This window comes from Ooceraea biroi, chromosome 9 (assembly GCF_003672135.1).
Source record: "Ooceraea biroi isolate clonal line C1 chromosome 9, Obir_v5.4, whole genome shotgun sequence".
NCBI lineage: Eukaryota > Metazoa > Arthropoda > Insecta > Hymenoptera > Formicidae > Ooceraea > Ooceraea biroi.
The window spans coordinates 14,438,791-14,451,512 of NC_039514.1; the positions used below are offsets into that span (position 1 = coordinate 14,438,791).

Genomic DNA, 12,722 nt, shown 5'->3' on the forward strand with positions numbered 1-12,722 from the left:
CCAGAAAACGCGATTGAGAATTAAATTCCACTGTACTTTTTAGATCTTGACGACGTTCAATAAATAGTGACAGGCAAATGTGGTATGTGAACATATGTGACCTGAATTAATTATGAGGCCGTTAGCTGTTCGTTAAGCTCAATTGATAAATACACTTTGCCGACCTCGAGACATGCTTAAAGCGATGGCAAGAGCATTTACATATTCGCATACGTGTGCAATAATTATCCTCGCTATCGGATCTGAAATAAATTTAATAGTGCCTCAAACAATCTATAAATCAAGACCATTCTCTCTAACTCGCAATAGAAATTATTCTCAGAGCTCACTTCGTAAAATTAAATAATAAATAGAATAATAAGTTGAAATCAATTATAATGTTTTGAAACAGATAAATTATTTTAATAATTGGCAAGCGAAAGAAAAATCGAATTATCCCAATCGAATCCTCCTTTTGTTTTTTTTAAATTCTAATAGTTCTTTTTTTCGAATGAGAAAATTGAGAAATGATCTAATAAACAGATATATCATATTTAATCGAGGCTGAGCAGTGGTCAGTCCCGACAGATATCGAATTTCGTACCTGATCGAATGTCTGTCCTTTTTTACGTATTGATGTCTGGAACATGTAAGCGGTACTTTATTATCCGAGGCTGTAATGTACAGTTGCGTCTCGAATCTTAACATACGAGGATGGAGCGATGGGCTGGAAAGGTGGCCGTGATTACCGGAGCCAGCGCCGGAATCGGTGCAGCAATCGCGCGAAATCTCGTTAAGCAAGGTGAGGAAGTTTCGCAAAATTATAAGAGATAAACATTGTCTTGTTTACCATGTTTGAAGGATGAGAGTATTCGACTCTTTAATCTTAAACATTTATCTCGACTTGACTTCGACACGAGATAACTGACCGCCGTATCAGTACCAGTCTGCTAATTGAGAAGTGTCGCGTGATATATTTAAACAAAAATAAGATTAATGCCAATCGTAACGTCTGCAAAATAAGATGTTCAGAATATTATTAAGAAATTATGTAATAATTTAATAATAAAACAATTTTATTACCTTTTTAAATCATTTTTTACATTAAGTATTTTTTACGTTAGAGTATCGAAACATTTTACATGTGGCTTATTGTTCTGTCAGGTATGATAGTTGCGGGTTTCGCGAGAAGGGTCGAGAAAATAAAGGAAATTGCTGACACTTTGGAGAATTCCTCGGGGAAGCTCCATCCCGTAGAATGTGATATCACTAAAGAAGAAGACGTAATCGCGGCTTTTGTGTGGGTAAAGAATAATCTTGGACCGATAGGCGTTCTCGTGAACAGCGCCGGTATCACGAAGGAATCTTCACTTATAGGTAAACATTCTTAATAAATTGTTAGATGAGTTTACAAGCTCTGCATAATTTTCTCCGGCTCTTTTTACTAAAAGAACTTTTATATCTATATTATCTTGTACAATCTGTAAAGAAAAAAAATAAAATTATTAGTTTTCTCGGAAATGTCAAAAATGTATTTTTTCAAATCTTTTATTAGATTATTTGTGAGATTATCGAATGACATTTTACAGACGGCTCTTTGGAAGATTGGCAATCTGTGTTCAACGTGAATATCTTGGGACTCTGCCTTTGTACTCGCGAGGCTGTCCGCATGATGCGTGAGACAGCGATCGAAGATGCTGTAATAATTCACGTGAACAGTTTGGCCGGTGAAAGAGTACCTTTTGTACCAGGATTCAGCGTATATCCTGCATCGAAGCGCGCCGTCACTGGTCTTGCCCAGAGCTTGCGACATGAGCTTGCAGGCACATGTATTCGCGTCACGGTAAATTTTTCTGTGAATCTTTGTTGTATGATCTCTCTCTCTCTCTCTCATAATTGTTATAATATTATATTATTATCAACTAAAAGAATTAAATATGAATTTTATTTACATTTCTGTTATTTGCAGAACATCAGCCCCGGTTTGATCGCGACTGATTTCATGGCTTCCTATAGCACGTTCTCCGCGGAAGCGATGGCGGCTATGCCGACTTTGGATCCGGATGATGTTGCAACCGCCGTGATTTATGTACTGTCAAATCCTCCTCATGTTCTGGTATGTGCATATTATAAATTTCTAAATATTTCTTTTCGTTATATAAGATAAAATCGAAAAAGAACAAAATTATCTGGCAATTACCTTTCTTGTAGGTACAAGACGTCGTGCTGAGACCTCTGGGTGAATCGTGGTAATCGATTTTTAAATCAACTTTACGTATTATGTAATCATAATATGTGCAAAGTATTAAAAATAGAATTAGCATCGTACTTCTTGCAAGAATCAATAAAAAATTTACTAATGTCTTCTCGACTTTCTTTAATTTCAAATTATATGAATCATGCTTTCGGATACCACTCTGATATAGTAACAAAAACATCAAATATTTGAGAATATTATGTTTTAATAACTCTTTCTATTTCATTCTTCCTTCATTTTCTATTTATATACAACAAAAATACGAATAAATACGAATCTATTACATATTTTTAGATTAGAAAAGGTAAAATGCTGCTTCGCGTCCACAGCGAAGCATTTGCAACACCTTTTAACAATTCTTACTGTCTTCGATTGGAAAAAGATAATGACTTACCTGATAGGAAACGCAAGATTCTGAATCACTGAGGTGGCCGGAATCGGAGACACTTTGAAAAAATCTTAAGAATCTTGAACGCCAAAGATCAAGCGCAGAGAACTCGAAGTAACTTGCGAATCTTTTCATTGCTACGGACACTTGGCGATTTTGTGAATAACTATAGGAATGACGAACTGTATCAAGCTTTGTCTGTGCGGATTCGTCGGTCATCGACCGGTTCGCCAAAGACATCTCACGCGTTCTCTGAAAATACTGATGCAATGTTTAACAAAACTATACAAAACTTCTTATCGCACTCGCGTGTCTTGGGAAACCTTCGCGCGGGTTTTCGTCAGCATCTTCTCTCCATATCTCCCTCGCGTCTCGTGCAATTCGGAGATATCGTTTAAAAATTGGACATTAAATAATGAACACGTAAGCGCTGACACACAATCTGTTTTTTTTTTTTTTTTTTTTTTTTTCGTGATATTCATATACTGCATAAGATACATTCAACATTCTAATTAATCTATCAGTATTAAAAATCGTGTACACATTTTATTTATTTTGATATTCATACGTTAATATTAAATCTTGTTATAATTTTGAATATAATGATATATTTATATATAAAGAGAGAGAGAGAGAGAGATATGAAAATATCAATAAAACCTGCAATGAAGTTAAAGTATCAATACAAAATTTCAAGCTTAAATAACAAATATAAAAAAAACATAGCAAACGTTTGGGCTTAGTAAAACGCTATACACAAAGTATAAAGGATAAAATAGAAGTTAGAAATGTATTTTTTCGTAAATGTGAAATTAGAGTTATAAAAATAAATTTAAAAATTTATGAAATCGCTCTTACGTGACATTAATCTAAACCAAAAAACTAACGGGAAGACAAACTACATATGATGTCGTAAATAAAGTCAGCTGTTTGGTGCATTGCATCAGTCATACAAGAAATCAACGAGCATTACCTCCATGCCAATTAATATTTCTGTGGTAATTACGTATTCGTGTCTCGGTAGTATCAGACGACGATAGGGATTATCTGCGAGCGAACAGACAAGACGAACGTAAGTCTTGAATGGGGTATCGCGAAAACAGGCGCTGAATCTCACTCTGACGCAAAGGGTATGCAATACTTGCGCGAGAATGCATCATCCAGAAGCATCAGGAAAACAATGAAATATCTAAACGATTGCAGATTACGCGCGACCCCCTAATCGAGGGGGCTTTTCCATCGTGGTATATAGAGGTGTCAGGAACATGGACTGACATGCAGAAGCCTCCTGTGGCAGTAAGCAGTATTTTCTCCCGCTCTTCGTGAAACTTTAAAGTTAACGTTAAACCTCAACCATGAATCCCCTGTCGAACAAGATCGCCCTCGTCACTGATGCCTGCGCTGGCATTGGTAAAGCGATCGTGCAGGAGTTGGTCTCCAAGGGACTCAAAGTCATTGGTCTCGGTCGCGACTTGAACAAGCTAAAGGTACGTTCTATGCTAGTAACAATTAGCTTACATAGTTGTGTAATTTTAGAAATTTTAGTTAAGAAACAAAATAGTTCTAACAATAGCATAAAATTTATTAGGAATTTATTACTGTGATCTTCATACCACTAAAGGAAAATCTGGATCTTTACAGATGCTCGCAGAGGAACTGAAGGGCAAACCTGGCAAGCTCTATCCTCTTCAGTGCGACTTGAGCATTCAAAACGAGATCGAAGGCGCTTTGGAATGGATAGAGAAGAACTTGGGGTCTGTGGAGATCCTGATAAACAGCGCCGGTATCAACGTGGATTCGTCCAGCATCAACGGTGGAGTAGACGAGCTCAAGAAGACTCTCGACATCAATGTGCTCGGCTTGACGTGTATTACCAAGGGAATTCTGCAGCTGATGAAGAATAAGGGTGAGTTCAAACAATGTCTATACTACATATCATGACATCGAATCACTCAATATAAAAAAAAAGATGATTTCTATGTCCACCAGTATAATAAATGGAATAATTTCAGGAATCGACAATGGCTGCATCGTTAACATCAACGATGTATGCGCTACGAAGAACCTGCCTCTTGCCTCCGACCGACCAATCTCCCCGGCATACGCTTGCAGCAAGAACGCCTTGACTGCGCTGACCGAGTGTCTCCGTTTGGAATTAGCGCAGAATGAGTCCAACATTAAAGTCATCGTGAGCACCTCGATGATGGACGATTAATCACACTTATACATTATATTTGATCTCAAATCATGATTTTTTAATACTTCACTCTCATGCCGCTAAATCAACATTTACAGTATTAAAAAAGCGATTTAATATAGAAAGTTAATTTTTTCCAGAAAAAAGAACATAATTAGATAAAAAAACTTATTTAGTACAATATACCTTTTTTGTCCTCCAATAAATTAATTCTTGTTCTTCATTAACTGTAGAATTTCTTTAATAATACATATCAAGATGACTTTTGTTACTAATCTTTCATTTTCTTGCGACAGAATATTTGTCCGGGCTTGGTGGAGAGCGAGATTACCCAGCAATGGCTGAAGGAGAATCCGCGATTGGCTCTGAAACCGAAGGATGTAGCAGACGCTATCCTATACTCGCTGCAAACTCCGGAGAATGTGCTCATTAAGGATCTCATTATTACGCCCATTCGAGAAATTATTTGAACGAGCATCAGACGAAATCGTTATATACGATGAATGTAGATCAAATGATCGAACAAATAAAGCATTTTTCAAAAATAGCTATACAAAATTACATTAGTCCTTTTATTAATGAAATTGACAAAAATCTCATGTACAAGCAACAAGGTTCTTAATAAAAAACATTGCAACTTTCTTTACATTTTCATGTATTTATTATATCACTTTAACTGCTGCATGTGTCTACATTGTTTAAAAATGCGTCTTATTGTAACATAAATATCATTATAAACAAATTAAATATGAGTATAAACGAGTTAAAAAGTGATTAATTACATGAGTAATTATTACTTAAAAACTTTCATATATAAATGCTCATACTTTTGACATTTTACATTAGGTATTTAATTTCGAAAACATAGATATATCTCATTTATTCAAACTCATGTAACAGCAAAGTTGTGACTTACTTGTGTGAAACAAACTAATGAGAAACGTTTAAACTCGAAGTTTTGCCATGACACTTACCTGAAAAGAATAAGCAGATCACTTACCTTGTCCATTATATATTATATAAAGGCAATCATTCGTATCCTAAATGTGCAATGCTGCGATTCGGGCTGAACTATCTTACCGGAAATATCTTAAAAACGTATACAAATAATATAAAAATACCTGAATGTGAATCGTGAAAGTTATTCCTTCACGGACGACGATTAAAGGAAAATTGCAAAAAAACAATGTTCATATTTGCACTTCACACGTATTTATTTCTGCTCATTCGATTTACCAATTTAACATTTGGCAACGCCCGGTACTGCGTTAAGAAAATAATTGCGAGAAAGCAATAAGACAAAACAATTTTATTCAAAGTGAATGAAGCGATTATCCGCGCGTTATTTAGTCCAGTTGCGATATTCTTGCGATGTAACGCATTATTCATATACATGTACAATGCACAGAATAATAAAGAAATTAGCAGATAATAAACTTGTACGTGTAATATATAGTTAAATAAGCGCCAAAGGGGGATTGCTGTTATCAATTTTCACAATTGTATATTCAAGTATTCGTGGATAAAATACGCACCATGTAAATCTGACGCTATTCATTCTCCTTATTGTTCGCATAATTACATCGTTCGCATAACAATCATGTGATAATAATAGAAATGACATAAAACATTTAAAAAAAATACATACTCGTGATGTTCAGAAAACAGAAAAGACAGAACTGTTATCAACCAATTGAATTGCTATTGTTATAGAGCCTGCCTTGTGCTACGCGCGACAGGTTCCATGGTAATGTGAATGAAGCTGGACACAGGAAGGGGAGATCGATTATTAATGCAAACACATGTTTCAGGCCTTTCCGAGGAAGGCTGTATTGCGTGTAACTAAGTTGCCTTGTAAGTGACAAAAATGAAAATACGAATGTAAGAACCTTCTCGAAGAGAGCATGCAGAAACAAATATCGAATAAATATCTCAGGTATGAAAACTGTTTGCAAATACCTTAAAGCAAGCCATCATCTCATCCGTCATTTTCACATCTTTCCGTGAGAAAAACAAGCGCTGTCCGATTATCTTGTCTCGCTAAAGACGAGTCCAAATTCCGTATCCGACCTAGTAGAGATATTCCCGTGAACCCTATGAAGCGCGAACGACATCATGCTCGGCTGCATGGCTTAATTGACATAATACTTGAAATCCAAATCCACACGTCCTTCCACATTGCATATGCAATATCGTCCACTTAAGTGAATCTGAGTGATCCGCTCGACATGATCCGGTGTAGGCAATTTTGTTATCCGTATCCAAAAACATCCGTCCATGCATACTATAATTTATCCCGCTCCGAATCCTGCCAGCCTGTCCTAATCCAAACGTATCCGGAATATTCTGTCCGTCCACCGCTCGTATTGAGTTCCATTAAAACTATGGCGTCCGTTCCCGACAAATCCTCTTGTTAATGTCAGTTAAATCCTGAAGATTCGCACTGTAGATTTTTTTTCTTTTTATAGCATACGCGACAAAAAGATGCACTTGATGATCACGAAAATCCGGTCGAGAAAAACGGCCGCAGTTATCGGTGGACACGTTTTTTTTTCCTGGCAATCAGATTGTAAATCACCGATATCATCGATTGTATCGATATCAATCTGCAGAAGCGCGCGACAGTCTTTTCCCGAAAAATCATCATTTATCACTTCCACCTTTTGAAATTAACACTACAAGTACTTCTTTCGTACGTGATGATTGACGAAATCGAATCTAGTATTGACGTTGATATGTCCAATAAAAAAACAAAGAAAAAGAGGATAAACATCGTGTGAAAAATCTGTCCTCAATGATTGAAAATGAATCTTCACTAAACTTCGTAACTATATAAACGGAATTGCGTCCAACAGAATCCGTGCAGTTGACAATCCATTACTAGTTTGACTGTTTATATTGTAAGTAAATGAACAAACGCGGACTATGTTTCTTTGAATCAATATTACGATAATATGATACGTTCGAAGCACTTTAACAAGCAATCCAGATAAGCACGTAACACGTACAATGAGACAGTTCCACTCTTGCTACGCTTCCTTTTGAAGCACACGAAAATATTTAACTTCAAACTGGGATTCTACTAGATTAAAAAAGAAATATCAATGATTATTTCGCCTCCTCGTAATGGACTTGCCAACGTTTCCTGATCCAGCTAATCCAGAGTAAATCCAGCTAATTGAGAATCCTTGAATGGGACTCCTCTCCTGATCCTGAATTTCCTCTTGAAAGTATCCCATTTCGCTATTTTCATTCTCATCTATGTGTTTTTAATCCTCTTATAATTTATGCTCCGTACAAAATCCATCCAAAACGCAATCCATCTCATCCCAACGCCAAGCGAACGTGTATTATATCCATCCAAGAAGTAAGATCGCGTTGATTTCAGTTTTTCATTCATTGTGTTACAATCCAATCCAATATACAAAAGAAGAAAAAATACATTAGTTTCTTATACTGCATAAATTAATAATTAGATAGTTAGTTAGATATAAAATATATCAATGCAAATATAATCCTTGTGATGTATAAAGTATGAAATATATAAAGTTCATCCTATAGTATATAAATTTTAATGTTAGATGATTTTAAATTTTACATGTTCGCAAAAAATAAACAAAACATCCATTAACTAATAAATACACAGAAAAATCACAGGATTAATTTGCAATATTTTTTCTCAATTACAGTATAGAATATTTTCCTTTCGCAAATGTTCAGTTTCAGAATATAATATTAAGTTTCAAAGATACATTTTATCGCATGGTTGTATGAGAAAGGAAAACACAAACCAAAAAAATGCAAAAGTTAATAGTTAAGCATATTTCATCGAATGTTTCTACGTGTTATAATGTTATTTTTGTTTTAATATTACTTAATATTTATCTCAATCTGGTTGCTAAAATATTCAGATTACTCGTAATAAACATATTGTATTGTATTCTTTCACATTAAGAAGTGCATCAAATTAAACGAGTTAGATATCTTTTCTCAAGTGATACATTGTATGCAATCTGTAAAATCAGTGAGTGATTCATGAAACATTTAAAGGCCATACAAGTCCATATTCAAGTATACAATTGTGTATTATTACAAAGTGAATTAGATTGTATAAGTGATCATAGAAAGAAAGTTCTTGCGCCAATAATTATATATAGAATATAATGAGTACCACGCTCATACATTACAGCATATGTATAAGCGTATATTGTCATCACTACGTATCAGATTATAGAAATTATTTTAATATTGAATCAATAAATTAAAAGATTAACGTGATAAACTGTGTAAACAATCTTGAGGTATTCATTTGTACATATAAATTATCCGTTAGAATTTATGACCATATTCAATGTTAAGAAACAAAAGTATACATATAAATATTCCCCCCCCTTTAATTTACAAATGTATTTTTGCCGAAAACATATGTACATATATAGAAGATATCAGACATTGTAGTTTCTCTCAAATCGTAGATTTCATGATAAGTCATATTGGTATGGAAAAATAAAAAATCTGTAGCTAAGACAATGTACACGGTTTTTTATACAAACTGCTCAAACAAAATTGATAGCACCTGCATCATTTGCAGCATACAGTATAAAAACAGATAGTATTTTGCGGCAATAATTATTATAGCAATAATTTGCTAATTTGAAAATGTATAAGAAGGCATTTTTAGCTAAAATAAACATTTACGTAATTTATTAACTTGTCTATAGTTGAATGTGAGGTAAACTTTTTCTAATGGGTGGTGGTATAAAGATTATCATGATTATAAAAGGAATTGGTATTGCAAATGCGCGTATAGCATACAATAGTTTATGAAAGATTATAGAAGAAACTTTGATGTTAGGCAAGTTTTAAAATGTAAAGTTTCATCTACTCTATACCCAATAATATATTTATAAAATATATCTGAATGCAAAATGACTCAAGTAGCTACCATTTTCAGAAATGTCATGTATCGATAAACAGTATAAGTATTATTGTCAATTAAAAAGTTATAGATTGTCAATTAAATAGTTAGATAAAGACAGACATTTCAAATAAAGATAGATATCATATATAATGACAATAAACTAATGTTTAGTGTCAAAAATAAGCCGAGTTAAATACGTAGCTGAGAGTGTGTTAGAAATTTAGATGTAATTTTAGTAAGATCCTCTCATTAATAATACTTCAAAATTGTTAAACATTTTTCAAATGGTAGTGATGACAAAACAAGTTGCCAAATGTGCGAAGGAATGTATTTTCGAACATAGAAGTATAGATCTAACAGTTTGGATAATAACCAGTTACATATGATTTGAGCACGATTGTTTTGTCGAGGTTGAGGTTGAATATAAAAAAAAATTATTGTATTAGGTAAACTATCTGAAAAGTTCAATGCTATAAAACTTTTATTAAAATAATGACAAATAAATGAAATCGTTAAATTAATAAACTTGCTTTTGGATCGGATAATTTACTTTGAAACTAACGAACTTAAAAAACAATCGTGATATCACGTGAAATAAACCGTGCTCTAATTGTACATCAGAGAGATACAATACAATTAATTATTGATTCAAACAGTGGTTAAGAAATAAACTGAAAACCCGTTACTTTTTTTTGGATCTATTTGTACTGGAGGAAGTCCTAATTGAATTGAAATTTAAATCAGTAATAATAAAACATGGTAAAGAGCAGATATTAAGGTAAATCTACTTAATATTACCATGTAAAACACATACGTACACACTAGTCGTATGAACGAGATCTGGAGCGAGATCTTGATCGCGAGTAATTACGCCGCAGTGGGGAGTAAGTAGGAGAACCACGACGCCGCGGACTGTAGCTTCGCGAACGGCTACGGCCCCTCTCTCTGTCTTCGCTGCGTCCTCTATCGCCACCGCTATGGTCTTCTTTTACACGAATGTAAGATACTTCACCCTAAACGTCAAACCAAATTAAAAATTAGCAACAAAGCAAATCGTACAGATACTCGAACAATGATATATCTGTAAATGAAATTGTTGCTTCAATATCTCAGAGCAGCAATGTTCATAAAATCGGAGTAATGCGCGAAATACATAGAGAAATCACAGGATTAATTGCGATATTTTTTTCTCAAATACAGTATAGAATATTTTCCTTTCACAAATGTTCAGTTTCAAAATATAATATTAATTTTCAAAGATACATTTTATCGCATGGTTGTATGAGAAAGGAAAACACACAAACAAACAAATGCAAAAGTTAATAGTTAAGCATATTTCACAGAGTGTTTCTATCTGTTATAATGTTACTTTTGTTTTAATGTTACTTAATATTTATCTCAATCTGGATGTTAAAATATTCAGATTATTCGTAATAAACATATTGTATTGTATTCTTTCACATTAAGAGGTGCATCAAATTAAACAACATAGATATCTTCGGACAGCAGAAAATATAAGTATCACACGTACCTCATGTGATCTAAATCGTGAATCATCTAACTTCTTCACGGCGTACTTCATGTCATCATGCCTCAAAAATTCGACAACACCAGTACCATCTTTATAAACATCGGCAAAGCATACATCACCGGCTTCGCGCATATGATCTTTGAGGTCCTGCCAACTGCCAGATGGTGGCAGGCCAGTAACGAGTACTCTGTATTGCGATCGTCGCGCAGGGGGACCGCGGCCGCGGGAGTTACTCATTTCACCACGTCCGCCCCTACCGCTATCCCCAGCTCCACCGCGTCCACCGCGAAAGTTATTGCTGGGACCACCGCCACGCGGGAATTCGACTCTTAATCTATAACCGTCATAATCATAACCATCTCTGGCGTGTACTGCATCTTCTGCGTCTCTAAGAAAAGATAAACATTGCTTATTTATTAATAGTACAAAATAATAATTATATTAGATATAAAAACAAAAATCATATTTATGTAAAATAAGAAATAATTTATTAATATTAAAAGTATATTTTACAAGAGAGATAAGAGACATCTATTTTATATATTTAAAATACACATGATTTATTTTGTTAAACAGATTTTATAATAAACCTAGCAAATAATAGGTGCCTCAGGTTCCATATAGAAAATCCTTGAAATATTATACTGAATGAATCTATTATTGCATTAACAAAAGATAATTGTTTTTCTCTTTTTTTATTATTACATATTTATATATCAACAGCAGTCATAATTTTGCCTGCTACATTGTTCCATAAATACAAGAAATAAATTTTCCGTTATCTCTGTATTGCCTATCTTCAATAAAAAAAAAACATGCAAGAACTCGAATACAATGTTACACTTGTAGATAAATCTATAAGTATGAACCGAATAGCAATACATGGTACAATAACGAGTGGGACACATTTACTCGTACGCAAACGTACGCTGAATATTCGAGAAATTGTTGTTAGCACCTTACCTCGGATCGTCAAATTCAACGAAAGCGAACGGCGGTCCTCGACGATTTTTCAAGTCAACGAAAGTAACTTTACCGAACTTGTAGAAGAGATCTTGGATGTCCTTCGTTCGGATGTCCGGCGGTAAATTTCCCACGTATATCCTACATTCGTTTCTACCACCGTGAGACATGATACCTGACTTTTCGTCGAAATAAGCGGTGCTTACAGGTATACCCGAAACAGGAATTTTACAAAATAAGGAAACTTTGAAACAGCACAAACCACTCTTCTTTTGTATGCGTCCCACAACTGATGAAACAAACAAGATGGAGATACGGATGGGCAATAGCGTGATCGAAGATCTTTCGAGATAGGAACAGGCTGACCAACCTGCGCTTGCCCTTGTGAGTGAAAAATACTATCACTTATATTGGCCAACTGCACAACTAGCGGCTGTAGTCCAGTTGACGTTTTAAATATTTCAGAATACTTTCTAATCTCTTTTC

The 12,722-nt window shown here is 34.5% G+C and overlaps 3 protein-coding genes across 6 annotated transcripts; 2 read left to right on the forward strand and 1 right to left on the reverse strand.

Annotated features, from left to right (window-relative positions):
• Window positions 1–461: 461 nt before the first annotated feature.
• Window positions 462–2,343, forward strand: LOC105275997 (farnesol dehydrogenase). Of its 4 annotated transcripts, XM_011333297.3 has the most exons (5): window positions 462–781; window positions 1,144–1,356; window positions 1,569–1,822; window positions 1,949–2,095; window positions 2,191–2,343. In XM_011333297.3, exons 1-5 carry the CDS (start codon window positions 694–696, stop codon window positions 2,230–2,232), a joined length of 744 nt encoding a protein of 247 aa, XP_011331599.2. In that variant the 5' UTR covers window positions 462–693; the 3' UTR covers window positions 2,233–2,343. The 4 variants fall into 4 exon arrangements, with proteins under 4 accessions (XP_011331599.2, XP_026828222.1, XP_026828223.1 ...); XM_026972421.1 differs by having other exon boundaries at window positions 1,569–2,095; XM_026972422.1 differs by having other exon boundaries at window positions 1,949–2,343.
• Window positions 2,344–3,084: 741 nt separating this feature from the next.
• On the forward strand, window positions 3,085–5,802 carry LOC105275995 (dehydrogenase/reductase SDR family member 11). The gene is made up of 4 exons (XM_026972423.1): window positions 3,085–4,111; window positions 4,266–4,530; window positions 4,637–4,812; window positions 5,118–5,802. The coding sequence occupies exons 1-4, from the start codon at window positions 3,980–3,982 to the stop codon at window positions 5,289–5,291; spliced, it is 747 nt and encodes a 248-aa protein (XP_026828224.1). The 5' UTR covers window positions 3,085–3,979; the 3' UTR covers window positions 5,292–5,802.
• Window positions 5,803–6,014: 212 nt separating this feature from the next.
• LOC105275994 (serine/arginine-rich splicing factor 1B) lies at window positions 6,015–12,583 on the reverse strand. Its single transcript, XM_011333292.3, has 4 exons — window positions 12,237–12,583; window positions 11,274–11,661; window positions 10,561–10,755; window positions 6,015–8,080 (listed from the first exon to the last, which is right to left on the reverse strand). Exons 1-3 carry the CDS (start codon window positions 12,404–12,406, stop codon window positions 10,564–10,566), a joined length of 750 nt encoding a protein of 249 aa, XP_011331594.1. The 5' UTR covers window positions 12,407–12,583; the 3' UTR covers window positions 6,015–8,080; window positions 10,561–10,563.
• Between the last annotated feature and the right edge of the window lie 139 nt (window positions 12,584–12,722).